This window comes from Ixodes scapularis, unplaced genomic scaffold (genome assembly GCF_016920785.2).
Source record: "Ixodes scapularis isolate PalLabHiFi unplaced genomic scaffold, ASM1692078v2 PGA_scaffold10__122_contigs__length_95168666, whole genome shotgun sequence".
NCBI lineage: Eukaryota > Metazoa > Arthropoda > Arachnida > Ixodida > Ixodidae > Ixodes > Ixodes scapularis.
The window spans coordinates 44,532,341-44,559,842 of NW_024609836.1; the positions used below are offsets into that span (position 1 = coordinate 44,532,341).

At 47.3% G+C, this 27,502-nt stretch overlaps 1 protein-coding gene across 1 annotated transcript; it reads right to left on the reverse strand.

Annotated features, from left to right (window-relative positions):
• Positions 1 to 2,794: 2,794 nt before the first annotated feature.
• LOC8032702 (ankyrin repeat and SOCS box protein 3) lies at positions 2,795 to 26,799 on the reverse strand. Its single transcript, XM_029992598.4, has 9 exons — positions 26,288 to 26,799; positions 25,330 to 25,494; positions 21,057 to 21,323; positions 18,867 to 19,044; positions 16,889 to 17,035; positions 11,700 to 11,926; positions 5,388 to 5,607; positions 4,425 to 4,606; positions 2,795 to 3,105 (listed from the first exon to the last, which is right to left on the reverse strand). The coding sequence occupies exons 1-9, from the start codon at positions 26,484 to 26,486 to the stop codon at positions 2,930 to 2,932; spliced, it is 1,761 nt and encodes a 586-aa protein (XP_029848458.3). The 5' UTR covers positions 26,487 to 26,799; the 3' UTR covers positions 2,795 to 2,929.
• Positions 26,800 to 27,502: the final 703 nt, after the last annotated feature.

Sequence of the window (27,502 nt, forward strand, 5' to 3'; positions counted from 1 at the left end):
TCGCCCCCCCCCCCCCCTCCCCGCTCTCCCCTGGCTAGGGGCTAGGCCTCTAGTCAGCACTCGCTCAGTAGTCGCGCATGCGCATTACGTCATCGTCGATGGAACCTTTCTCCCCCCCCCCCCCCCCCCCGCACACAGACGCACGCACGCACGCACGCCTCGCGCAAGCTCTGGCTGGTCGGGAGCCGCCACCGATAAGCGAACCCGTGTCCCTAAACCCGTGCGGCTTGGCGTCGCCGCGTGCTAACGTCGTGCTCGTTGCGAGAAGCTGCAAGACGCGCCGTCGACGATGGTCAAGCAAGCTGGGCGTCGCTGCGCGGGGTCATTAGGGGTGACGTTTGGGGATGACAGGCCTTGGCTTTGTCTGCTTCTTTCGCAGAGGTTGTGGTGACGTCAGAACGCCGAGCTCTGACTGAAGGATAGTGGATAGTGCAAAGTGCTAGTTGCCTTGAGTCCTTCAATCAGAGCTCGGCGTCCAGACGTCACCAAAGCCCCTGCAAAAGCACACGAACTTGCGGTTCGCACTGTCTTTCGCGTGACGTCATCGCACCATGCTGATGATAGCATGTTTAGAGGTCCATTAGTTTGAAACTATATTCCTAAAATTTGTTGCAAGAATACGCAGAAAAAAAAAAAAAAAGCCGGCTTAGAAAAAAAAAAGACATCAAAATTGTGTTGTCTTTTTTTGCTGAGAAACATGAACAAAATTTCAAAAACTCCCCCTTTCGTAGTTATTTAATTAATGTCGACAAACGCTAAATAGATATATTTTAGGTCGTAAAAAGGTTGGGCTGTCCATGTGGTATGAATTTGTATGCAATGTATGTAGCAGAAAAAATCCAAATTCCTGTTCATAATTTTAAGGCATATTTCGATTTCTATTATTTCTCGGCCACCACCAATAGATCTCCATGGGTATTATTAGAGCCACTAAATGACCTGTGCTTAGAGTATCGTGCGCCACCATTTTGGTGCTTGGGCAGGGCAGACGCAACTGCCGATCGTCATGATTCAAAAGTGTGACTTCCTCTGCATTAGATTTGGAGTTACGAAGCTCATGCAATATTGCTTTGCTCTGTCGCTAACTGTTGAAACATTTGTGGAGGACGAAAAAGTGTTTCCTGTGATTTCAGATAACTGGCAACCATGATTTTAAGCCACAATGGGCAGAGTCGTTACTCTCAAGCGTAGCTTATTTAGCGATGCTAGGCATTATTTTTCACAAGACACTGCAAAGTGCGCGACGATGCTGATGCAAGCTAGGCGGTGGCAACATTATTAGATTAGCTCAGTTACGGAACTGCTCATAGATGCTGCTTGAACGAACAGTACCCCCCTCTTTCACCAAGGCTCGCCTTCTGTCGTTCGACGCGCCAGACGGCTCCCATAGTAGCTGCGGCGTGTTCCATGGAATACGTACGTTTCGAAGCACAGCGTCTAGATGGCATTCCAGCTCTGCTCTATGAAACGGAAATCTAGATGGCAGTTCAAACAACCAGACGGATTGAAGTGATGTACCCCTCTCCATGGGAATTCCACAACTGAGGAAACCTAGTAACGTCGGGCGGTACTGCGTGAATCCGTCGGCGACGTTTGAGGAAAGGGGGGGGGGGGGGGTCTTGTTTTCTAGGTGATATTTATTTGGTTTCATATATGGCTTTCGCACGACTACCGTAATATCCCGAGTCATCGCCCACCCCCCTACCGCCTGAAATTCATTAAAAAAGTGGGGTGGGCCATGTCTCGGTGGGTGAGCACAAACACTTGAAAAAAAGCGGAAAATATCGCCTATTTTTCTCTGCGTATCTAGCGCTGATGCACAAGAGATACATCAAACTCAAAACTCGATTTAGTTTCATTGTTTTATAGAAAAAAATGCTTACGAAAGAATATTTTACTATAGCGAAGTCCGTTGCTTGCATACGCGCTAGAAACACCGCCGGTTTGCATATAGCGCGAACGTTTGTTCCGTGAAAGAATGTCACCACTATGTTCTAATAGTTAGTAAAAAAAAAAAAAAAGAAAGAAAAGTCTACAAGAAAATAAAAAAATTGACCAGGCGCAACCAGCGAGCGAGCGAGCGGACCAAAGAAGCGACCAAGAGCAATGCTGGGAAAGCGGGAAAGCCGGTGGTCGCGTTGGCAAATACTTTGGCGTCGGGCCAAGTTGGGCGCCTTGTCAATTGCAAGCTCTTGCGCAACTTTCTTGTTTGGTGCGTACATACGTGCGTCCGTGCACGGCGGGCTGTCAATGCACGGTTTGGACGCTCTGCAAACGTCTGTGTAGGGCGTTCCAGCAAAGCTTTATTTACGCGTTGGCTTTGCCTAAAATATTGCACAACCGCGGTCGCGACGGGCGGGAAGAAGGAGCGGGTTCGCGGTGACCTTACTTCGGCGGAGACAGACTTTGACCTAACACTCCGCGGTTACATTAACAAACTCTTATTTTGTTATCTCCATCGTTTTCTTTTCGCAGCACGGATACACGACCACTTTGGGGTCGCTCACGGAGGAAATGCGTAAACAAAAAGAAGTGTCTTTCCCTCCTTCGTTTTACTTTGTCACGGACGTCCTCCAACTGTAAGGTCCGCGGCCGCGTCATTCGGGTAGGATGAGTGTTCGCGGATCGCAGAGTCCGCGCTGGGGTATTTGAAGGGGTGGGCGATGACTCGGTGTTTTTTCGGAAATCGATATTGGCCCAAAAAATGGGGTGGGCGATGGCTCGGGGATGGGCGGTGACTCGGGATATTACGGTACACAGGAACAAGCAGAGTGAGCAACATATGCATGAGAGGTCAACAGTTTCAAATATTTATTATATACATGGGTATACAAGAATACTTTTACACACAAATAAATAAATGAGGCTATTGTGTGACGAGCAAAAGAATGGCAGAGTGGGCAGCAAATGCAGCAGGAGTGCTCAGTCATCATCCCGAGGCGGTCCACATGTCCACCGGTCCGCACTCGCTGTACAAGACAAAGTCCAGGATGGACTGTGGGACCACCATCTTGGGAATGACCTCCTCGAAAAAGTGTCCGTGGACGCGCATGAGATGATTCCTCATGCTGACGCGGCACTGAAATGTTAATGGAAGTGGTTGCTCTGAAAGGAAACGAAATGATGAATGTAAAGAGGTACGACACATTCTTCAAATGTGGTATGTAGGTGTCGCTAATGCCTCTGAGTGTTTACCTCATAACCATTGGATGCGAGACCACAAGCCTGTATGGCGTAGATTTTCGCATGTGACATGGCATTCCCTCAGTACCCCAATTCTCTCAAGCATGCCTTCCCCTAAGTAAAACTTAAAAAGCAACTCTTCTCGATTCTGATCATTCCAACGTAACAAATGAATTCACAATGGGAAGTACTAACGAACGGCTCTACGTCATCCGTTTCCCAAAAGGCCAAATATGTTTTGTGCAATCTTGCTTTAGACACAATGAAAAACCAATGCTTCAACGCATGACGCATCCACTTGGTACAAGCAGTCATGTCACCTACCACGTGAACAGGCAGAATGCAAGTATTGTCTGCTTTAGTATCCCGGGAGATAGCCCACTTAAAATTAAGAGTGAACTGGGTGAAAATAAGAGATAAACTAAATTCTAAAGTGCAACCAAAAACAATTTTTAAAAACATTGTAGCCAGGTTGAGAATGCAGTCTTCCAAGGAACGTGGAAGTTGGTTTCTTCGCCGTCTACTCACACAAGTGATTGTAGATGCTACCGCAATGTTTACTGTCGCCAACCAATTTTTCGGATCATACTGCTGGACTGTCAACCCACAGAGTTAGTGCAGTGGTTCTCAAATGGGAATCCACCACGGACCCTTTGGGATCCTTGAAACCTTAGACCATCAGTCAAGCCGAGCATTAAAGTTTTTTTTTTTTTTATTGATGCTGGCTGCCTTACGAAGTTAAGTAGACAAAACCATGTAGGTACACTAAGTGAGTAGAGTTGATTGTTCTCTTTTTCAGGATGGCAAAGTTGGTTTGCCAGCATTTAGTTTTCTTCATTTACGCTTTTGTCACTGCAATTGTTCAGTACCGCCTCGTGCCCCCCCCAGCAGATGAGGTCCCGTATCACTTCCCCCAATCCTTGAAACATTTGTGGTTGAGAAAAGTAACGTATAACAGCGACTGAAATTCCTTAAAGACCGACGTACATTTTGCGACTTTTGCCCGTCTTCTCCTTTTCTGCATCCTCTCCACTTTTTTACCTTGCCCCAACTTGACTACCCTTGCAGCTTAGGAGAGAGGGAGCACTAAGAGGATAATCTCTCTTGCAGAAAACCAAGGTTGTACGTCGGCCTTTAAGTGTGGTTTCTGATATACATGTTCTATCGAGACACTTAAAAAAAATAGCGTGGGGAAAGGTGAGCTCCGTGTTTTGTTAAGAGACAATAGGCAACGGGCTTACCAAGGCTGTTCAGCAGCGGCTCCCAAGCGTCGGCCTGCAGGGCCGACCCGTAGAATGCTGCGGCCCTACGATAACCGGACACAGTCAGGTCCTTCATGGATGTGGGACTCTTGAGGAACATGCGCAGCGTTTTGAACACGGCGAGGATGTGCTCCTGGCTCTCTGCTGGGTGGAACAGGCAGCTGACAGAGAAAAACAGTGCAAAAGGATCTTCAATTGGTTTCCACCCTGGGGTGGGGGGTAATATCAAACGACGACGCCAGTGACCTCGAGAGCAAGGACAAGACAGAGGGCAACAGAAGGGCAGAAAAAGAAAGCAGAAGACAGATTAAGCGGGCTCGTTTTGCTGCAGCGAGTTCGCATTCTTTGAGTGCTTGTCAACTTCTCTACCACTTACAGAACGCGCGACGACAGTGCTTTCGTGCAAAATGAAGCTCCAGGTGTAAAATGACGCGGTACAGACCTTATTGTTTTACAACAAGGTCTGTACCAAGTGATGTTTTCCTGCTTCTGTGCATATTAAAGGGATGGTGAACCAAAATTTGGATTTCAAAAACACAATGCTGGAGATGTATGCGGGACGCTACAATCCCTACAACACCATTAGTAAGGCGATATCTCAAATGGACGGCCATATTTTTGGAAAAAGGAGTCGAGATTGAACCAGGCCGACGAGGCGCGTGACGTCAAGATACCTAGTTTTCTCCTCTCTTTGCTTCACTCCCTGAAGGCCGCGGGGCGGAGAAGATGCGAGGCCGTTCCCTCCCCTTCTCGGAGAAACATGATATCAAACATTCCTGCCGAATGCGCCTCTTTTTCTTAAAAATGCGGTTGTCCGTTCGAGATATCGCTGTATGAGTGATGTTTTGGTGTTTGTAGGATTCCGTTGCACGCTTTTGCCGCGTGTTTTGGGGAATTCAGATTTCGGTTCAGCATCTTTTTAAAGCGACGCCAGGTGCTTACTTGAGGAAGATGGAGGACGAGGTTCCTTCAGTGTCCGCGTCCCCTCCAAGACAGAGCCTGGGGTCGAGCCCGAGCCTGAGTACCCTCACGAAGGACCCATAGTCGTTGAGGGTCACCAGGAGGCACTCGTTGCTCGGGCAACCCTGGGAACGTTCGTAGTTGAGCCGGGCGCCGCGGGCAAACAGCAGCCGCAGCTCCCTCCCTGTCGGGCTGATGAGCGCTGCATGACAGCCGCAAAGAGAAACCAGCCCGGTTTGGAAGATGTTCCTTTACGTACGGATTTCCGTAAGCATGGGAAAGTGCTGAACTGTGTTTTCCCACAGTTAAAGGCGGACCAGCAGAAATATTCTTCCGCCTGGCGGAAAGTCCTCCTCGCCCTCTTTCTTTCTTGTATTGTAGCACGGCGAGGCGAGGGGAAAGGTCCCCTTTTGCGCCGGCTTCTTCTGAGAGGATAAGCCGAGAAAATCCCCATTTTGAGCGACGGGCGATGGGTGCGGCAGCAGCGACCTCGTGACTTACAGGTAGCTTCAGATCCTATCGCGTAATCTGCCCCATTTTTTGGCGCTCACCAAGCCTAGCTTCTCGGGTGTAGGTTTTGCGGAGCTGCAATCACCGAATTTCAGCTGTCGAAGGTCTTTGGTTTAGCCTGTGGCAAAATAAACACATACTTGAGAGCTGCGATGCATCCCCGCACCCATTGAAGGAACGTGTCATGGATATTTTTGGTTCATCAAGGAGCTCAAAAGACATGCGCGAGAAGTGGTGACTTGAATATGTAAGGATGACTTACATCTTCACAAAACATTCCATCTTTAAAAAAAAAACGGCTTATCACGCTCAAACCTGCCTCAAATTGGGATCGATGGAAAAGAAAACGATGCACCAGGCGTGGGAATCTTCTAGAAGTTCTCTCTGTTTTCTAGCAGCGAGCACAAATTATTGGAGAACTTTAGCAGACTATGTTTTCAGGCCACATATATTTAGCGGAAGCTCGCGCTGCCACTTCGATGCATTCTCTGAAGCACGCGCCTGAAGTGGCAGCGGGCCTTTGAAAACGATTTACTAAAATGCCCTGTTGTGTGCCTAACTCGCGGAACATGATGGCCAGCAAAATGTATGAAATTCATATTTACACATTCCCAACAACCACCTGAGGTGAGAGGGCATCAAGGGTGGATGTCAATTTTAGAAAGTTTTAGTGGGTCACTTTTAGCCACTTAGATAACCGTACGGTCCGTACCCCAGAACGAAATGTAAGCTAGATTCGCTCTTTAAATTCTTTATCGAGTGTGGCTATGGAGCGGAAAAGACAATATTAAAACCCTTTTTGGCGAGTCCAACGTGTCGTGTTATGGTTCAACGTTGCTTGTATCGGTACCATAGCACGGGCCGCCACTTCGAAGTATTTGTGTGTCTCAAAGAAACTAAAGCAAAAGCAGACAATTTTTTTAACGTGACACAGAATTGTATTTAGCATTTTAAAAAACTTTTAGGTACCCTACGCCACGCAGTTAGCACAAACAAACAATCGCCGGTGTTTCCCACTTTTTTTTTTTCTTGTTAGAACTGAATGATGTTTAGGAAACTGTTAATGCGAGTATCCCAGCTAAGCGGTAGAGTTTAGTGCGAGTCGATACATTGCTGGGGAAAATAGCAAAATGCGCCGATGTCGTGTTTGCGCTAACAGTGTCGCATAATGTACGCATACCGCTGCACAATCAATGCTAACGGAGTGAATCAGTAAATTCAGTGGCCCCCAAAGAAGTGGTGTTATTTTGTTTTATTTTTATGGTTGAAAAGTTGTTATATTTAAACAAGCAATTCGGTAAAAAGAGTGCTTCCGTTGGGCACCAACTTACGAGGCATCAATTTGTTCTACACTAAATTCTGCATGGCCCTTGCGTAGAAATGTCAATATTGTGTTCGTGCTAGCTGTGTCACGCACAGTAAGAAGACCAGTTCATTGCTCGAACATTTAAACAAGGCCTTTCTTACGTTTTCTTACGCCAAAGAGACGTTTTGCGAGTACGCTCCATTACTGGTGGTTCATAATATAACCTACGTTGTTTATTTAGAGGAAGGAAGTGGTGGTGAGGGGGGGGGGGGGGGGGGGGGGGCGGATTGAATACAAAAGACGACTCAGGGAACCTCGAACTTTGTAAATATTTCGCTCAACCTATAATCCTGAGCTAATTAAATCACTTTTGCTTTGACTGTTTTAGAACTTGTTAAAAGTCGCGCTAAAGGCCAAGATGAGCGAAAAGTCAGATGCCAATGTTTATTTGAGCAAGAAGCTTATATATGCGAGATAGAACTGAAAAAGCGTACGAGTGTAACCGTAGCTATCTCCGACCAAGCCTGAACCTCACTTTTTCGCCATTTTATAGAAATTCGTTTTATCGAATGAACGGACATTTCATCGAACGCCGTTTCATCGAATCGCTAAGGGCCGTTTCATCGAATTTCTCTGTCATGGCTCTGTACCGAGTTTTGGGGCATAACAGTGCTTTATAGATGTTTCACCTTGCATTTGTTAAGACTAAGGTAGTCACTTGTGAAATTGTTTTGAAGGTGGTGTCAAATTACTAAAGATAAAAGCAATTGGCATAAAAACAAATAAAAACAATTGGGTATGCGACTTACTGAAAATCTTTACTCATATACATATATGACTGAAACCACGACGCTGCAAATAAAGGACAGACACTTAGAACACTTTTAAGTGTCCGTGCTTTCTGTTTTTGCCTCATTTTTAATTGTTTTATGTGACATGGAGAGGGGTCATTGTTTCATGGAGGCTTCTTCTCGAAGCAGGAAATGTTCACGATGGAACTTATCTCGTCACTGCACCCAGTGATATAAAAACAGAAACAAAAGAAAAAAAAAAGAGAATTAGATGAAGTTGTGTATAAAAATTAAAGTAAATTCCTAAATATTACACACTGTAAGGTTGTTCGATGAAAAGGCGTTCGAGGAAACGGCTTCTTTGAAACGGCGTTCGAGGAAACTGCGTTCGATGAAACGGTGTTCGACGAAACGGCTTCGATGAAACGGCTTTGATGAAACGGCGTTCGATGAAATGTACGGACGCACTTATAGCGGTACGCGTGCATTACGTGGCACTTTTAGCCCGAACGCGACATCGGCGCTATTTACTATTTCTGCCCAGCAACATGTATTGTCTAGCACTGAGCTCTGCCACTTAGGTTGGATAGTTGCATTGACAGTTTTCTAAACATAATTTATTTCTAAAAAACAAAATTAGAAAGACCGGCAATAGTTTGTCCGTGCTGTGTGGCAGTATACCTAAAATGTGTTTGCAAAGACGAATTACAAACGCGTATCATGTTAAAAAAATCGGCTACATTTGATTTATTTATTTTTTTATTTTTAATGCCTCAATAATACTTTAAAGTGGCAGCACGTTCTATAGCACCGATTTAAGCAACGTTGAACTATAACACCAGACGCTTCGATAGCTGCACTCGATCAAGAATGCTCACAGAAAGGTTATAGCTTATATATTGTCGTAGGGTGCGGTTATCCAAGAGCTAAAGACGATCCAATAAACCTTTTTAGTATCGACACACACCATTGCTGTCTTCTCACTTCATGTGGTTGCTGGGATGCGTAAATATAAATGTCACGTACATTCGTTGGCCATCATATTGTGTAAGTTACGCACATAATATTTGTGCTCGTTGCTAGAAAACAAAGACCTTCTAAAAGATGCCCGCGCCTGGTACATCGCTTTCTTTTCCATCAATCTTAATTTGAGGCAGTTTTGAGCGCGATAAGCCGTTTTTTTTTAAGATGGAATGTTTTGTAAAGATGTAAGTCATCCTTACATATTCAAGTCACCACTTCTCGCGCATGTCTTTTGAGCTCCTTGATCAACCGAGAATATCTATGAAACGTTCCTTCAATGGGTGCGGGGATGCATCGCAGCTCTCAAGTATGTGTTTATTTTGCCACGGGCAAAACCAAAGACCTTCGACAGCTGAAATTCGGTGAGTGCGCGGGCGCAGACTTGCAGCTCCGCAAAAACCTACACCCGAGGGGCTAGGCTTGGTGAGCGCCGAAAAATGGGGCAGATTACGCGATAGGATCTGAAGCTACCTGTAAGTCACGAGGTCGCTGCTGCCGCACCCATCGCCCGTCACTCAGCATGGAGATTTTCTCGGCTTATCCTCTCAGAAGAAGCCGGCGCAAAAGGGGACCTTTCCCCTCGCCTCGCCGTGCTACAATACACGAAAGAAAGAGGGCGAGGAGGAATTTCCGCCAGGCGGAAGAATATTTCTGCTGGTCCGCCTTTAAGCACTTCATTGCTTAAATGTGGGCAACGCACGTGGTTGCCACGTGGAGGATCGGCGTTCAAACCTTGCTCGACCCTGTTCCTTCTTTTATTAATCTGTGCTCTTCTGGAAAGTTCCAGCTCGTTCTTGGCCATCGTTGTGTGTTCCGATTCAATCCTGGATGTACCACGTGTACAAAAGCGGCGGTAACTTTCTTTACCTTTATTCAAGTAGCCAGTTTTGCCATATGGCATTAGAGTCGGGGGGAGGAAGGGGGAATTCACGGAAAAAAAAGAAAACACGAGAACAAAAATTACTACCTAGTGCACGAAAAAAGGCGTCATTGAATGTAATGAGGTGTTGAACTGGGCGAGTTAGTAAAAGTTTAACATGTAACGGCTTCAAAGAATGAGGACAATGTTGTCCTGTCGTGTCTTTTCCTTTTATCGTCCTCGTTTTTTGAAGCTGTTACACTCACCATGTCAAGTCATTAAATGTGATGGTGGCTTTGCGTGATGGAAATGAGTTCCAATCATGTGCAATTTTCACAAAAAAAAAAAAGCATGCATGTGTAGAAAAAGGTTTTTAAATATTTATTTTTATCTACGCAGGCTTGTTTTCTCAATAAACATTGTAATAGAATTTGAAACAAAGGATTTGCCCAAGATTTAAAAATTGCCAATTTGAGCCTCTGTTTACACTCAATCATACTAAGTTGCCAATTGTAAATTCCTAAAAGAAACCTGAAGGCTAACTTTTGAAATTTTTCAAATTTCTGTGTAGGAAATTTAGTGTAACGGTCCCAAGCTACACAAGCGTATTCACAAATAAAACAAACATGTGTAAAAAAAAAATTTTTTTTTTTGTTAAAGGGAAGATGGGGGCATTTTTACATTTGAGAAAAAACGCTTGAATTGCATTCCTTTGGCCTTTAGGATAACAGACATCAAAATTATATTTCAATGCGACGTGCCGGATAGCCATATGAGCAATTTCAAAATAGGACTGAAGCCCCGCCTCCCTAGCCTTGGGCAGCCAAAAGATCCGTCGATGACGTCACGTACAGCGACTGTCTTTCGTGTTTTTCTCGTGTTTAACAATACTTACGCAGCAAATGCTTTGGGTATTTGGGTTCACTGAGTAAAAATTCACAAGAATTCACTTCTAACTCATTTTTCCCAATAAGCTCCATAGCTTCCCTTAAGCGACAGGGGGTACAAGTTTAAAAATGCAACGCAGGAAGCCAAGCATCTGCGAGGCTTTCAGGAAGATGTGGTCAACTTGGTGATTCCAACGCGATAGGTACTTCTGGCCAGTCGCCCTTCCATCGTTCATGCAAGATGCATGGTACTACTTTCTTTTTATGTTAGTAGGCACAAGTTCCCTCATCACAGCACACGGCAAGCACAGCAAATATAGTTACTCTACATATCAAGTGCCACTTGAGTGTACACAGTGTCCAAGAGTAAAAGGGAACCTCAATGCTGCAGAGACAGCCCTCGAGTAGAGAGTACTTTGGTCATCTGTATAGTTAATGGTGCAGACAGTTCTCGGGTAGAATGGGCTCTACTCGTTTGCATAGTCAACGCCACAGAGACTGTCCTTGAGTGAAGAGTGCTCTAGTCATCTGCATAGTCTATGCTGCAGAGACAACACTCGAGTAGAGAGTGCTTTGGCCACCTGCGTAGTTGATGGCGCAGAGACAGTCCTAGGGTAGAAAGGGCTCCAGTCATCTACATAGTGGATGCCGCAGAGACAGTACTCGAGAAGGAAGTACTTTGGTCATCTGCATAGCTGATGACACAGAGATAGTCCTCAAGTAGAGAGAGTGCTTTGGTCATCTGCTAGTTGATGCCGCAGAGAGTCCATGAGTAGAAAGTGCTGCAGGGCTCTAGTCATCTGTGTGGCCGATAGTGCAGAGACTGTTCTTGAGCAGAAAGTGCTCTGGTCATCCGCATATTCCATGCCGCAAAGATAGTCTTCAAATAGAAAGGGCTCTGGTTCCCAGTGTACCCACCAGAAAGGACGGGGCTGATGGCTTCCGGGAGGATGGCATCTGGGCTGGCCCCCTCGTCCAGCAGGATCTCCATGGAGGTGAGGTCCTGCTTGAAAACGGCGTAAGAGAGCGCCGTCTCGCAGCGCGGCGCTGCGTTGACAGGCAGGCGCTGCGATGGCAGCGTCACAGGAAGGAGCAGCTCATCCACTGGGAACCCAGCTCTGAGCAGCTCCCGCAAGCACTCGTAGCTGCAGACACAGGCGTGGGGGGGCAGTGACAATCGAATATATGTGCACAAAGTTATCAGTGCGAATACAGAAAGGTGCACTTAACCCCTTAACCGTTTTAGACAAGCCTAGCTCGTCTACCTAGAGCCATCCCCAAATCACTTTAGGACGAGTGTAGCTTGTCCAGGCACCCTACCTCGCCCCTTGGCTGTTTTGGACGACCCAGGCTCGTTCAGAGCTTAGTTTGCTGCGCTGCTCGGACATGGCAACATATGCTTCTACTGTACACGTTTCTAAGGATGGCGACTGATTGTGGAGACACGTGCAATAAAAAGAAAAAAAAATTATTTAGGATAAAAAAAATCAAGGAAAAAAAAACGGTTAAAGAATTAAAGGGGCAATGCAACAATTTTTCTACTTTCAATAAATATAGCTCAGGACTCTTTCTTAATATTTATAACCCAAACACATTGTTGTTTTTTTTGTTTGTTTTTTCTCCAAGCAGTAGGAGTCTCATGAAAAATCAGAGGAAAATGAACACTGTTTACCCCCTCAAATCACAGCAAGAAAAAGCTGCCACATGATCTGAAGCCGATTATGTGCCGCCAATGTTATTTCATATAGCCACGTGCTGGGGTTGGCAAAGCACAGGGTGAGTGCCGAGTTCCACACATTGTTAAAGTGTGGCTATTCCCGTCATCCTAGCACTAGGGCACGAGCCAATAACCAAATGCATGTCAAGACATTGTCACGAGCCACAATCAAACACCTATGCAGTGCTCCTGTCCACTGTAATGAGCTAAATTTAAATATCATCACAGCGGGGATCGCAAAGCTTGATGGCGCAATCCCGGGGATCGCGTTGTTGACGTTGTACCGCAGCTTCGTCATCAAGTTTTGCGAAGGAGAGACTGAAAAAAAAAAAAAGGCTCGTTTTTATCCTGCAAATTCCACCATGACGAAGATGCTTCTTGGTCAGTGGCGTCGCGTTGGAGTATCCTTGGGTCCCACTAGTGCCAGTAAGCTGATGTAAAGTGAAAAGCATTCCTATCCAATATCGTCGCGCAGCCCCCTCATAGGTTGGTTACCACATTTGCGTTTGAGTGCACATATAAAGGGATTCCTCTTTTTAGGCTTTACAAAATTCTTTTACACAAGCTGTGAAAGTTACATTAACGCGACTGCACAGGTCGAATATACGACCAAGAGGACATAATATAGAAGGCTAATCGTTACGAGAAGTCAAACAATTAGCTCAAATTCGTTAATGAACTTTTTAAATAGTGAAAATAAACTTGATTCTCATTAGAAACTTGCTGAATGTCACTGTAAATTACTAACTAAGCAATTTTTAGAAAGACAGATCATGGGAAGTGCAGTAGTGCGCTATTGCTACCACTCAGGCAGAAGGCTGGCGGTGAGAAAACATGGATGACAGGAGACGGGAAAACTGCACGGGCTCTTTATAGTACCGGCAGCCTTGCTCCTGCTGTAAGAGTGCTAACTTTAGCTTTCCACCAGGCTTCCCACATGCTCCAAGACTTTCTAAAATTGATTGATTTAGTGCTTTCTAAAGATGCTTAGCAAGTGTCCCATTGGAACTATACATGCTCATTTTTCCCAAGTAAAAAGCTCACAAATTTTATAATGATGGACTAAAATTCAGCACCGAATCTTGGGATTCAGTAAAGCCGGAGTTTTGCCAAACTTTCCTAGATTAGACAAAGGATAGAGGGTTGTTAATGGATGTACCCTTTGTAATGGGCGGTAGCTTGCGCCACCTAGCTCAAGTCTAAAAAGGCAAGCATATGATTCCTCCTGCCATTCAAAGCCAATTTTCTCCCTCTATCACCAGGCAGTGCAGGATATCACCAGGATGACCTTTGAGGGATCAAGCGAAAGAACTAAAAACATCAACCCCCCCCTCCCTCCTCCTCCTCCTCCTCCTCCTCCTCCTCCTCCTCCTCCTCCTCCTCCTCCTCCTCCTCCTCCTCCCTCCCTCCCTCCCTCCCTCCCTCCCTCCCTCCCTCCCTCCCTCCCTCCCTCCCTCCCCCCCCCCCCCCCCCCCCCCCAGTGAGGAAGTCGCCAATTTTCCTCTGGTCAAACCTAGTCGGAATCACCCCAGCATCGGACCCACTGGGGACAGGGTTGAGACTTTGGGTTGGAGCCACGCTGTAGGGAGTCCCAATTTTCCTCTGTCCCACCTGTCCCCAACTGTGCTAATTAGTTGTACATCATTCAATTTTCCCTAGATAATTTCCACCAATCTTCTAATTGCCTCTTTGGGACTGTAATCCTCTTATCTTCCGTTTTTCCATCCCAGCCAGCAAAGCCCAGGGCCCCGGCCAAATCTGTTACCCCTCGGGAAAGGCAGGGCGAAGCCCTGTGCACTCCGAAACCAAATACTCTGGTGTCTCGCTCTCATTATGGCATGTGGCACATAATGTGTCTGTCTCCTGAAATTTATCCCTATACGTCCTTGTCCTCAGAACTCCCGTTCGCCCCCTCAAACAGTAAAGAACTTCTCAGAGAATTGTCAAACACATTTTTCTATCTTATGTCCTGATTTTGTGACCTGTACATTGTTAGAGCTGATATTTCCTGCATCCTTCCCTCCCACATTCTCCTTTCTGCCTCTTTCACCCCCTTTACCACTGAAGTAGTCTGATCAGCCTCATCACTAGTGTGTAGGTATTTAAATGTAAGCGTTCGGGTTCGGTTAGTCCATTTTGTGTTTAAACTTTTCATGTATAAATACTTGAATACCTTCCGTGCCCACCGCATATCATCCATTTTGGTGAACCTTTGTTCAAATTTCAACTTACTAATTACCTCCCTGATCTCAAAAGACGACAATCCCATGTCTACCTGTAATCCCTCATTTGGTGTCTTTCCATGTGCTTCCAGTGCCAATCTGACCACACTTCTTTGTTGAACTTCTAATCCTGATTGAACTTCTGATATCATGCACAGTGCCCCATTGCCAAAAGACAGTCCTGGCACCATCACTCCTTTCCATTTACTCCTGACCACTTCATATCTATTATAGTTCCATATTGCCTTAAGCTTCATAATTGACGAATTTCTGTTAAAATTTTCTAATTATATTCTCCTCACATTCTTCTAGATATTTCCTTCTCTCAATGAGCCAGACTCCCAGATATTTGTATTTTCCTACATGGTCTATTCCTACATGGTCTTATATCCTCAGGATTCCCTCTTTTCGTCGTTAAACACCATTACTCCAGACTTGTCACTACCAAAAATCATGCCCAATGTGTCCCCTTCCTCTCCACATATTCCAGCTAGTTCCTCTAATGTATCCTAGTTATCTGCTATGAGTGCTATGTCGTCCCCATACATCAGTCCTGGTATTACCTATAATACTACAATTCTCCCTCCTTCCATATAGCCTTCGCTGTTTTTTTCTAAAAACAAATCTGTAAAGCCTAAAAAACAAAACCTTGTATATTTCTTAGATTCTTTTACGCATCGTTCTTTCACCGTAGACTTTAAATAACTTTGACACTGTCGCAAGCAACCATTTTCTCATAAACAGTGCATAGATCCAATCTTGCAAATACCGCGAAACCTTCAGTCTGGTTACACATAATATCAAGACTGGTTATAATGAAGTCAGTTATAACGAAATAGCGGCTACGGCGAGTCAATCATGATTTCTCATTCCCGTTCGCACTTTTTCAATGCATTAGTGTCTGTGTTTAATGAAGGAAATTTAGCAACTCTTGCAGATAGACCGAAGAAAAATTTTGTGATAATTTAAAAAAAGAATAAAACTCGGAATGTTTATGTCTCAGACCACCACACTTTGCTGCCGCGGCCAAGGAGCCACCCGGAACAGGCTGCAGAAGATGATTCGCCGGCGGCAGTCTCTGAAACGTCGTCTGCTCCTCGCTCTTTATCTGGGAAGCGGCTTTACCGCATCGCACGCGCAGAAGCCGTCGTGGCATGCCGAGAGGGACGTTCGGAGTGCTAGCAACAACGTACCGGCGGGAAATAACGGAGAGAGCCTAGATGTAAAAGAGAGAGAGAGCAGTAAGTACGCCTTCATTTGACTGTCGCGTGGCCAGCGTAGCGAGGAAACTTGGTGGTGAGGTGGACACGTTTGCAGAAGGTGAATGCTTTTGAGTCTTGACTCCTTGCATGCTGCAACTCGTTTTGCAGACGCGACCCACAAACCATGTGACCCCAATCAAGCAGTTGCTCAATCTCTTAAATCTAGGCTCTCCAGAGAACGACAAGCAAGCTTGAGCACGAACTCGGTGCCATGCGCGCTTCTTTGTTTGCTTCGTGATCCGTGTCGGCGTCTGATCGGTGAGGGTGCTCTCGCACGAAAAGTCTACTCTGCCTAAGCACCGATTCGGTGGATCATTGCCACTCAATGATGGAGAGTCCGACACAGCCGGCACCTCGACGGGGAAGACGGAGGCAATCTCCTTGAATCAAAAGCGTGCCATCCTCGACGGAGCGCGCATAAACGTAAACAATGCAGTTCACTATCGGCATCCTCCACGGGGCCGTCGCATCTGCCGACACGGTCCGTACGTAGCAGGATCTTTTTTCGATCGAAGCTTCTCGCAGTTGGCGAGAAGCGGCTCGGATCTAGCAGACGATGCTTGCAGGGACGCCTCGACTGCATTCTGCAGGCTCAATAAACATGTGCCCGTGACAACCCGTGTTATCTTTTTTTTTTTTGTTATCTGTATGATTTCATACATAATGAAGAAGCAGATATAGCGAAGCAATTTCTGATTCCCATTGACTTCGTTATAACCGGTTTCGACAGTATATCAGAAGAGTTCCAGGGCCACCCGAGAGGTGGCAGCAGCATTCCAGTCTGTTCTCTTATCGTAAATGCATACTAGGGACGCTACTCACTCAAACACAAATGTGGGAATTAACGTCTAGTCAAGACTCAACTACCGTCCTAGGGCCAAGGAACAAAAGATATGTGCGACTTGCCTGCGCCATTCGACGGCGAGGTGAAGCGGGGAAATCATGGGCTCCTCGGAGGACGGTGTGGTGCCAGCTTCTCTTCTCTGGAAGGGCAGCAGGCAGCCGTCTATCACCTTCTTCAAGTCCATCTGGGCCAGCAGGAGCCGCAGGCAGCTGCAACCCCCGAAACAGAGGACGGAAAGCCAAGAACTGAGCCGCGAGTTGCCCTTCGAGGCGCCAGGGGTCACGATTTCATGAGACGGACGTTAGCCAAGACTGAAGAATGAAGTTTCAGAAGATCATCCACCAAAACAAAAAATCTTATAACATATCATGTAAGGTGGTAGAGGTGTAGCAGTTCTTTGTCCAACAACGACACAGAGGGTGCACTGGCACGGGAATCCCTACAAGCTACGATGGTCTGCACCTCAGAAATTTCCCTAGACCCGTGTCAATGGAACTGTACCAGGACTTCCTTAGGTCTTTTACTAAAATGCCAGCTGTAAGTATAGCACTGTCCTGTCTAATTTATGTGCTTGTCTGTCCCTTTGCGATTTATACAGTATAGACCACTTACAACGTAACCGCTTATAGTGCAGGACCGGGTATAACGCGGCTTTTTTAAACCACCTGTTCGCCTCCCATAGAACTCCATGTAATTACACACTGCTTAAAATGCAGGCGCGCGAAGGGAAATACCGGTTATAGTGCGGTTTCTGGAACAGCCCGCCGACCGCGCCGACCGACCAGCGCAGCGAGCACGCTTCCCTGTGCGACACTAGATAACGGCGCGACAGCGCTAGCCGCAAGCGGCACTCGCGGGGCAAGGAGGTTGCTCGAAGAAGCGGGGAGAAGCGAAGAGAGGCTTCAGTTGCCATAGCGACGAAAAAATGCACGCACGTGTCGTTCACGTGCGTGCGTCCCTCCGCTGCGTCGGAAACAACCGCAACAACAGACCAATCGCAAGTCGAGGAAAAATGTTCGCGCCGTTCGCGCGCGTTGCATGCCGATCGCGGACCGGCTTCTTCTATCCGCAAACATGGCGTCGGTCGTGATCGTCGACGTAGACGGCGTAGTGGAAGCTCATCGTTCCACGTAAAAGCGCTATCCTTGACTGAATTTTCGTCGTGTGTTGCTATGATAACCCAGCACTTACTAGAAGGGAAGATCCACCTACTCGTGCGGCGATGTCGTGGCGGCACTCTCAAGACGGCAGAAACGCCCGTGTCGTCGTGTTTGTTTACTTCGACTACAGTGGTGCTTTCCAAGCATTTGTGTTTTCGAACATCATCCGGACCTCTTATTTAGAGCATTTCATGCCTGTGCTCAAGTTGAAGGTATTACTGGCGCGTACCGTATAAAGGATGCGAATTTTCACGCGTTTTCATCACCGGAGAAAAGTGATTAGGGTTAGCAATACTGAACGCTCGCGACGTCCGTCCGCAACCCGCTACGCCGTTTAAAGGCTGCGCCAGGCAAAAGTCGCTCATTTCTTTAAAAATGTGGGACACACTCGAGAAAGAAGTGCACTAGTCTGGTGAAATAAAGACTTTCCTCAAACTAAGCTTTATTTTTCATCTAACATAAAATAAATTTTTTTACAAAGGTAAGTTGTCTCATGGCATGTATTTTGGCCTGAAAAATTGATGTTTTGGTTATAGTGCGGTACCGCTTATAGTGCGGATTTTCGCGACTTCCGCGACATACGTTATATGCGGTCTACGCTGTATTATCGGTTTTACGTCTACTCAAAAAGAGCTATGCAAGAAAGCATGAGCACAAAGGAGAGGCTTTTCTTCGCTTGGAGTTTGTGATGCGAACTCATCCATAACTGTACATTTGGTAAATATATTCATTGTTATGGTCCCCAACTGTGGAGTTCCATCAAATATTTCTGGTTGCCACCATAAGCGACCTTCTGCTGCCTCGTCAATCAAATCTTGATGCAATTGCTACGACAATGAGAAAAGTAGAAGCATGATCACTACAGCTAAGCGGCACTCACTCGGCGGTTTTGGACTGTACAGCCAAGTGCAGGGCAGTGATGTTGTCGGTGGTCCTGCGGTTGGGGTCGGCACCATACTTCAGCAGGAGGGTGGCACAGTCAAGGTGTCCTTTCTGCACCGCTATCATGAAGGGTGTTGCCTTGTCTTCCGCACCCCTGTCCACCAGGGTCTCTTGACCTGCAAGTTGAAACGTCATCAACATCGACAAGAGAAAGCAAAGAGGCCACCCGAGGCCATCAACCCCTGAGCAGATTTCCCTCTTGTCCCCGACATTCTTTTGCAGAAATGTTCCAATTGTATTGTCGACGAAAAGTCAGTTGTCATTAGATCTCTCAGAGCCATGAATAAGCATTCATACATCTATGAACAAGCTCTGAGTTAGAGATTACATTGAAACGTGAAATCAGTTCCTCAGGAATTTTTCTCGAGGCTCAGCTTGGCTCGCTACTAGTGGAATCAGTTTCCAGATACACCGACTTGCACTCAAAGCTTTTGCAAATGAATGAATGAAAGACAGTCCGACTAAGTTTTAAAAGTGCCTGTTCTTCCTGGCGAGAGCCGGTATGGCTAAACAGACAACCAGATTACTGTGTGTCATACGAAATGCATAAAAGCTGCAAAAATTTAACTATTCCCTGGTACCTGAATTCAGCTTACACTCTCATGTGGATGGAGTCAGAAGCACTTCCCTCCTTCTCCACCAAGTGGCAGAGATGTCCTAAAAACATCCACACGGCATCTATGGAATGTTACGACACTTGTGGAGTGTTGGACACCCATGGAATGTTTTGGACATCCATGAAATTTTACGACATCCATAAAAGTTTTGGACATCCATGGAATGTTAGGAGATCAATGGAACATTGGAGCATTCATTTAACATTAGGACATCTATGGAACGTTAAAACGTCCATGGAACGTTAGGATATTCACAGTGGGTTAGGACATCTATTAGATGTTAAGACATCCATGGCAGGGATTCTCACCTTTCAATCTCAAGGAACCCCTACAGGTCTTGGCAGTGATGCAGTACAGCAGTGTAGAAGCCTACAGACCTTGTAAACCATAATGCACATACTAGGGGGCTGTTTGGCTCATAGTCACCGTAAAATTCCGAGAGGTAGCCCACTTAGAATCTATAAAAGATTGGGTGAAAATCAGGAGTGGGCCAACTTTCAGTGTGCAATAAAGTAAAGTTCAAAAAAATGCTATTTTTGGATCATGTGTCTTTGTCAAACTTGTCATTGCGGCGAGGGGAAATGAAGCAAAGATGAGTGTACTTCCCAGTCAACAGTGTTGGCTTATATCCTGCCATAGCTAACTAGACGCATTTACGCCAAGGTCATCATTGATCCAAACACTATGATTACTAGGAGTGGGCTATCTTTCGGTGTTTAAAATGAAATAGCAAATCAAGCCACAAACAGGGGTGGGTTCCCTTTCGGGGTGGGCCATCTCTTGCGATTTCCCAGTATGCTTCTGTGGACAACTCACACTTGCTAAACTAGAGCTTAAAGGGAAGATGGGGCACTTCTACATTTGAGAAAAAACGCTTGAATTGCATTCATTTGGTTTTTAGAATAACAGATATCAAAATTATATTTCAATGCGACGCGCCAGAGAGCCACAAGAGCAATTTCAAAATAGGGCTGAAGCCCCGCCCCCCTAGCCTTGGGCAGCCAAAAGATCCGTCGATGACGTCACGGACAGCGACTGTCTTTCGCGCGTTTAACAATACTTACGCAGCAAATGGTTTGGGTATTCGGGTTCACGGGGTAAAAATACACTAGAATTCACTTCTAGCTCATTTTTTCCAAGAAGCTCCGTAGCTTCCCTTTAAACTTGGAAAGCACTTTACTTAGACGCAGGTGCCATTAAGGAAGTTTGGGAACTTGGAGAACCCCTAAGGGTGCTCCGAGGAACTCTTTGGCTCCTTGGAACCCAGTCGGAGAAACTATAATCCGCAAGATGTTAAGACACCCATGGATTGTCGTTGTGCTTTAATACTGGAGCCTATGCTAGGCTCAGTGAACAACTAACTGCTTCTGTCCATTCTTCCTTGTCCTTCATCGTCCCCTTCCCCCAGTGGCAAAGAACCGCTCATAGACATGACAGAACGTCAAGATATCCAGAGGACGTCCACAAACTGCGTGCGCTGTGCCGCCAGGGCAGCTTCCGGGCGGTCTCACCTCTGTCCTTGGCAGTGTCCAGGAGGAACTGGAGACAGGCCAGCTGGCCCTGCTGGGCGGCAGCGAAGAGGGGCGTCATGCGGCACTCGTCCCGCACCCCCAGCCTGGCCTGGCGACCGTGCGCCACCAGGCACTGGAGCGTCGGGAGGTCGCCCCGGGACGCCGCCTCGTGGAGCGGGTACCAGTGGCCGCAGTCGCCCACGTTCACGTCGGCGCCTCCCACGCACAGCAGCAGTTGCACCACCTCCGTCTGCGATGACCGCGTGGCTGCGGTGCCGCATGAGAGCAGCGCGAGTTGTCGTAAGGGAAAAGACAGGTATTGAAGCCCCACATTAAAGTTAACTCCTCCAAAACTATAATGCCTGGGGCACGCCTCCGACCATTGCGTTTGGCGTCTCGTACCGCCCGTGCATCGAAAATGGTCTCGAAGCGGAAACAAATTATGTAACGGAAGCTGGCACGTCAAGGCTGATTCACACATTTCTGTTTTACTATGAACGAGCATGTAGTGACCTCCTGTAACTGCTTAACACGCTGCCGCCATCTACAGTGCAACCCACTTATAACGATAATGAGAAAAACCAAAATTTCAATTATTATAGCCGCTTATTGTTGTATCTGAACTAGAAACTGATCATTTCCAGTCTAGGAACTCTAGAAACTGATCATTATAGGCGGTACATTGTTATAAGTGGTATCATAAGTGGGCTGCACTGTATCAAGCAGACCTGAAACGCACCTCAACCACGTATTTATTTTTATTATCTTTTATGCACCATTCTTTTACCACGGGCTGATAATAATTTCGACAATGTTATAGGTGATCATTTCTCATAAAGAGTGCATAGGTTTTGATCTTATGAATAGCGCACAACCTCCAGTTTAATTACGCACAGGTTGGAAGTGTTTCAGGTCTATCCGATAGATGGCACCACTCAGTCACAGTCTAACGCAGATGTGAGAATCAGCCTTTACAGTTAACTGCACCAAAACCACGGTGCCTGAAATGCAACTGTGACAGCCATGTTTAGCATCTCATACTGCCCGTGCATCAAAAGTGGTCTCGACATATCAACAAATTACGTCACAGGATGTGGCATGTCATGGAGTCAAGATGTTGTGATCTCGGGGGTTGGTTGTAGAAGTTCTGGCAAAAAAGTCACAACTGTGGCTGTCGCCGCACGGCGTGCATTGAGGTAACTGCATGTCCATGCGATTACATAACCACACTCATACACTATTTGGCCCGCACTCAGTGAGTCAAATTTTGTCTTAGATGAGCAGTTGTGAAGGAAAACAATGCCTTAACGTGGAGCTTACATTAATGATTTGTCATTCAAATGACACATGAACGAGAGGTGCGTTCGGACAGAGAACATGGCCATAATACACAATTTCACTACATGACTAGGTCTTCACACATTTTGAAAGCTTTGCAAGTGCACATGTATCTTCCAGCTCTATGCACATCTAGGGAGTCTTCTGTCCTAGAGCTCAATGAATGCCGTTCAGTGGTGCAGTAGAAAGTACTGGCACATGTGCCTGTCGTGTACGGCAAACTGTTGTGGCGCGTTCTCAACAGAGGGCGCCACCTCACCGGCGCACGGGGCAGCAAGCAGGGGCAGCGCGGCCACAAGGACGCTGGCAAGATGGCGTAACGACCGAGTATCAATAAACATGTTCTCTCGTGACATATGAATGTTCGACCTCGGAAACATGACATGGTGGCAGCGGTAAAAGAAAGAAACGACTAACCTCAAGAACAAGTAGACGCCGTCCAGAGACCGGTGAGCGCCCACCAACTACTCAACATGCCGGACGAAGAAGGAAACATCGCCACACAAAGGGCAGCGGCAGCGCAGCAGCAAAATGGCGGGAACTTCTTCAACCCGTTCGCCATCGAACTTCCAGAAAAGTTGGACTTTCGCGATCCAAGTGACTGGAAACGGTGGAGTGCACGTTGGGAGCGCTACCGTGTCGTGTCGGGTCTTCACCTCCGCGACGCGGAAACACAGGTGAACACTTTTCTGTACGCGATGGGCAAGGGAGCCGAAGACATCTTAGCGTCATTGCAACTGACCGACGCCGACCTCGCCGACTACACAACAGTGAAAGGCAAGTTCGAGGAACACTTCATCCCCTGCACGAACATAATATTCGAGAGAGCAAAGTTTAACCGTCGTAAGCAAGAAGCGAACGAGTCCGTCAAGGCGTTCATCACGGATCTCCACAAGCTCGCCGACACGTGCGAATACGGTCGGCTGAAGGAAGACCTCATCCGCGACCGGTTGGTTGTGGGACTTTTAGACGTGGGATTAAGCGAGAAGTTACAGCTAGATCCCAAACTCACGTTACAGACCGCCACAAAGAAAGCACGTAACTCGGAAATCGTAAAAAAACAACAGAACGAGCTGCGCGATAAAGCTGAACAAGGTGCTGCGGTAGACGAGCTGCGAGGGCCAAAAGGACGCCTGAACTACGGAAATGGGCCACGAAAAGGAGGCAAGGCACCAGTCAGACATCCGACGGTACAAACCTCTTGCAAGTGGTGTGGCAGCACTCGACAACACTCAAAGAAACAATGCCCTGCGGCTGGAAAGCAGTGCCACAACTGCAGGAAGACCGGGCATTACGCCACTGTATGCTTGTCGGGACATCAACACTTGGGAGGAGAACCACAGCAGAGGCCATTCACCACAAAAAAAGGAACTGCAAATGCGGAGGCCGTGTTCCTCGGTGAGCTCTGTGACAAAGAAAACCAAGAGCCATGGTTCATCACAGCAACGGTGGAAGGACGTCCAGTGCACTTCAAAGTTGATACAGGAGCAGATGCCCAGCCTGCGAGAGGCACCGCCAAGCACCAACCGAGCATCTGCTTCAAACTCCTCTCCCAGAACGTCCTTGGCAAGTGGTCGGCACCGATTTGTTTTACTTCAAAGGAAGAAACTACATCCTAGCCGTCGACTACTACTCAAAGTTTTTTGAACTTGAAGAGCTGCACGGGACACTGACGAAGCATGTTGTCCATTTCCTGGAAGACCTGTTCGCTCGCTATGGCATTCCAGATATCATTAGGTCGGACAACGGCCCACAGTATAACTCACTCGAGTTCGCACAATTTCTGAGTGGCTGGGGCGTAGAACATGTGACATCTAGCCCACACTATGCCCAGAGCAATGGTGAGGCTGAGAGAGCGGTCCAGACGGCCAAAAACATTCTGCGAAAATCTGACAGGGTCATTGAAGGCCTTCTGGCACACCGAGCAACGCCAGGCCCTGAGGGCTACTCCCCTGCCGAACTTCTCATGGGCCGCAAGCTAAAGACAAATGTTCCTACCATACCTGAGGCATTGCAACCAAAGTGGATGTATCGATCCACGTATCGACAACGAAACAAGGCCATTCGGGAGAGGGAGGCGGAAAACTACAATATACGACACAGGACGCAAGAAAGAGAGCCCCTCCATCCAGGTATGGTGGTCTACGTCAGGCAAGGCACCCAACAACAAGGAACCGTTGTTGGACCAGCAGATACACTGAGATCATACATCGTCCAGACAGCCGCTGGGAATGTCCGACGTACAAGAAAGCACCTGCACGCAGTGCCTCAGGGAAATCTTCCTAACAATGGAAAACCGCCCTGCCCAGAAGAGGCCATTCAAGTCACCCGCAGCGGTCGAGCCGTGAGACCACCAGAACGTCTCAGCCTTTAGTTGAGCCAAAGACTCGCTTCTCAGGAGGGGGAGGTGTCGTGTACGGCAAACTGTTGTGGCGCGTTCTCAACAGAGGGCGCCACCTCACCGGCGCACGGGGCAGCAAGCAGGGGCAGTGCGGCCACAAGGACGCTGGCAAGATGGCGTAACGACCGAGTATCAATAAACATGTTCTCTCGTGACATATGAATGTTCGACCTCGGAAACATGACAGTGCCAACTCCAAAAGGCTGTTCTTCCGCATAACCATTCACACAACTTAAATATTTTAGAGAGCCGTGCACAAACACAAACATACCTCGCAGTATAAACAAACCATTCCAAGTGCTGACGAAAAAAAGCTAATGCCTGCATTGTATTAATGTCCTGTGCCTATTTACATTTGCCTTCACATAAACTGCACGCAGGTAACCCCATTTGAGCATGCAAAACACTTGCTCACGCTTTCCCCACCACAGAAAATCTATTGGAAAACTAACTGTTCCATCCGTTAGGGAGCAAACTGCTCTATCGCATTTGATTCCGGAATCAAAATTAAATGATCATCTCAGACTGCATTACCAGCCAGAAGCGGCGAATCCCCCTCATAGTCAGTGATGTTGACGTCGGCAGTGTGGCTTAGCAGGAGGTTGACAGTGTTGAGGAGAGGCTTCCCATTGAGCCGTTTGCAGGCAAGAAGCAGCGCTGTCTCGCCCTCGTACGTCTGCCAGTTGACGTCCGTCTCACCTTTTTGGGGAGAAAACAGAAACAGACCAGCGTTAACACAGCTCCGATGTCACATCGGCAGCCATTGCGGTAGCCTCGCTGGCTGGGCGCGTACCTTCTGCAGCTTACATTGTGCACCGTCGAATTTGTCTTTCTTTGCATGAACAAGTAAGAGTGACTATCAGCGTGTGATGCTGGTGGTCACCTCGTCACCAACGTTTGCACTGTTAATGTGGAGAGGGTGGAGGGCTTTGTGGGAGGAGAAAATACGTGGGGACGGAAAAAGAAAACTGACGTCACGTTTCTGGCGGGTGGTTAATTACGTCCTGATCATTGCGGTAACTGCATGCAGCATCAAAGCAAGAACACGAGTCATCGTGGGGGATCGTTTGAGAGATCAAAGGGTGTTTCCACTGACGCAATTTCATCCACCATTTTGTTGTTAGCAGTTGTCTGGCCCGTGCTGAAAGCGAGTATCGCGAAGATTCGCACGACACCCTCAAATCAAGAGTGCACAGAAGCTTGCAAGTTTCATCACGCCTCTTTTTTTTTTTTTTTTTTTTGATAAACCAAACACTTTTTTACTCACTCACTGTAACAACACAGTGGCAGATTGACTTCATGTGAAAACACCGAAATAAGCTTTGAGAAATGCACAACGAGAGCATGGGTTTCTTTGTTTGTTTGTTTACAAGATCCGATAAGGAGCTCATTCTAGTTGCCGACAGAATTACCTGACTTTGCTGACTGGGTAGCTTTCGCAATAAGCTTTTCACAGCGATAGCGAGAGGAGGGAAGGGGGAAGACTTCCTACTGTGTTTGAGGAGCACGTCGAGGACTTCGAGATTGCTGCCCGACGCCGCGGCTTCGTGCAGCGGGCGCCATCCACGGTTGTCGTGAACGTCGACGGGCCTCCCGCTTTCGATGAGATGCAGAAGCTGAGTCAGGTTACCGGTCCTTGCCGCGACGCCCACCGTCGAACAGGTATCGCTCCAGGCCTCCGTGAAGTTCATCTCCGGAGACCGTACAAGGGACCCCGAGCGCACACCACCTTGCCCAAGTAGGACTCAGTATGGACGCAAGATCCGATGCGTTCAGCGGAGATCTTGGTAGATCCGGCGAGTCCAAGTCACGACATTTTGTGTCGTGCAGCAAAACTCGAACAGTTTAAAAAGTCACCCGATTGAAAGTTCGGTGTGAAGTAAAGCTGCTGGAAAGCGGTAGGCTAGTTCCACGAGTGTAAACAAAACAGACTCAAAACAGAACGCTCACCATACCGAAACCCGCACGAAACCTGACCGAGATGCTTTGCGACTCTGCGTTTGTGGAAGGATAGATAAATAGTAACCGCCATTTTTCGTCGTATGGGCCGTAATTAGCGCCACCTATGGCGTTAAAATTGAATAGATTGGACATGCTTGCACAGGACGTCATTTCCGTTGCCCTCCAAAGAAGAGGGGAAGAAGCAGCTCCCCTCTTATCAGGACCCTCCTTTGTACCTCCCGGATTTGTACAGGCGTCGCTATTCTCCCCCCAGAAGATTATAGAAGATTTACCTGTCACTCAAAATTCTTACAAAAGCAGCTTCGCTCTCCTCCTCTTACTTGGTGTTCAAAAGTGTGCGATGTGACGTCGGTGCAAACCTAAGAACGAAGGGCGAGGGTAAGACGGGCCGGGGAGGAGGAAGCGGACGGAACGCTGGAGAAGAGAGGGGGAAACCCCTTCTCTCTTTAGCCTTCCGTCTGCTTCAACGAGGTAGAGGGGCTTAGAGCGATAAACCGGGGTTCCGGTCTCCACTCGAAAGTGACCCCCATAAGGAGGCTGCCATTGTACGCAAATTTGACCACACGTCACATGACCAAACCAAATACGTGACGTCAGAGGAAAGATGGCAGCGCCCATGCAGCGGCTGGCCCCAGCAGGGCCGGAGCTTGTCGGATGCTTTGTTGGTTGTCGTTCGTCTCGGCGAGTTGATTTCAGACGCGGAAGCCGTCATATGAGGCCGGTCGAAAGCGAGTTCAGAGTTCAG

Coding starts and splice junctions, on each gene's coding strand:
- LOC8032702 (XM_029992598.4), bottom strand. CDS start 26,486: ATGAACTTCACGGAGGCCTGGAGCGATACCTGTTCGACGGTGGGCGTC. Junction 25,495..26,287: donor CGACGTGCTCCTCAAACACA/GTAGGAAGTCTT, acceptor CTCCCCAAAAAG/GTGAGACGGACGTCAACTGG. Junction 5,608..11,699: donor CATCAGCCCCGTCCTTTCTG/GTGGGTACACTG, acceptor GCTGTCATGCAG/CGCTCATCAGCCCGACAGGG.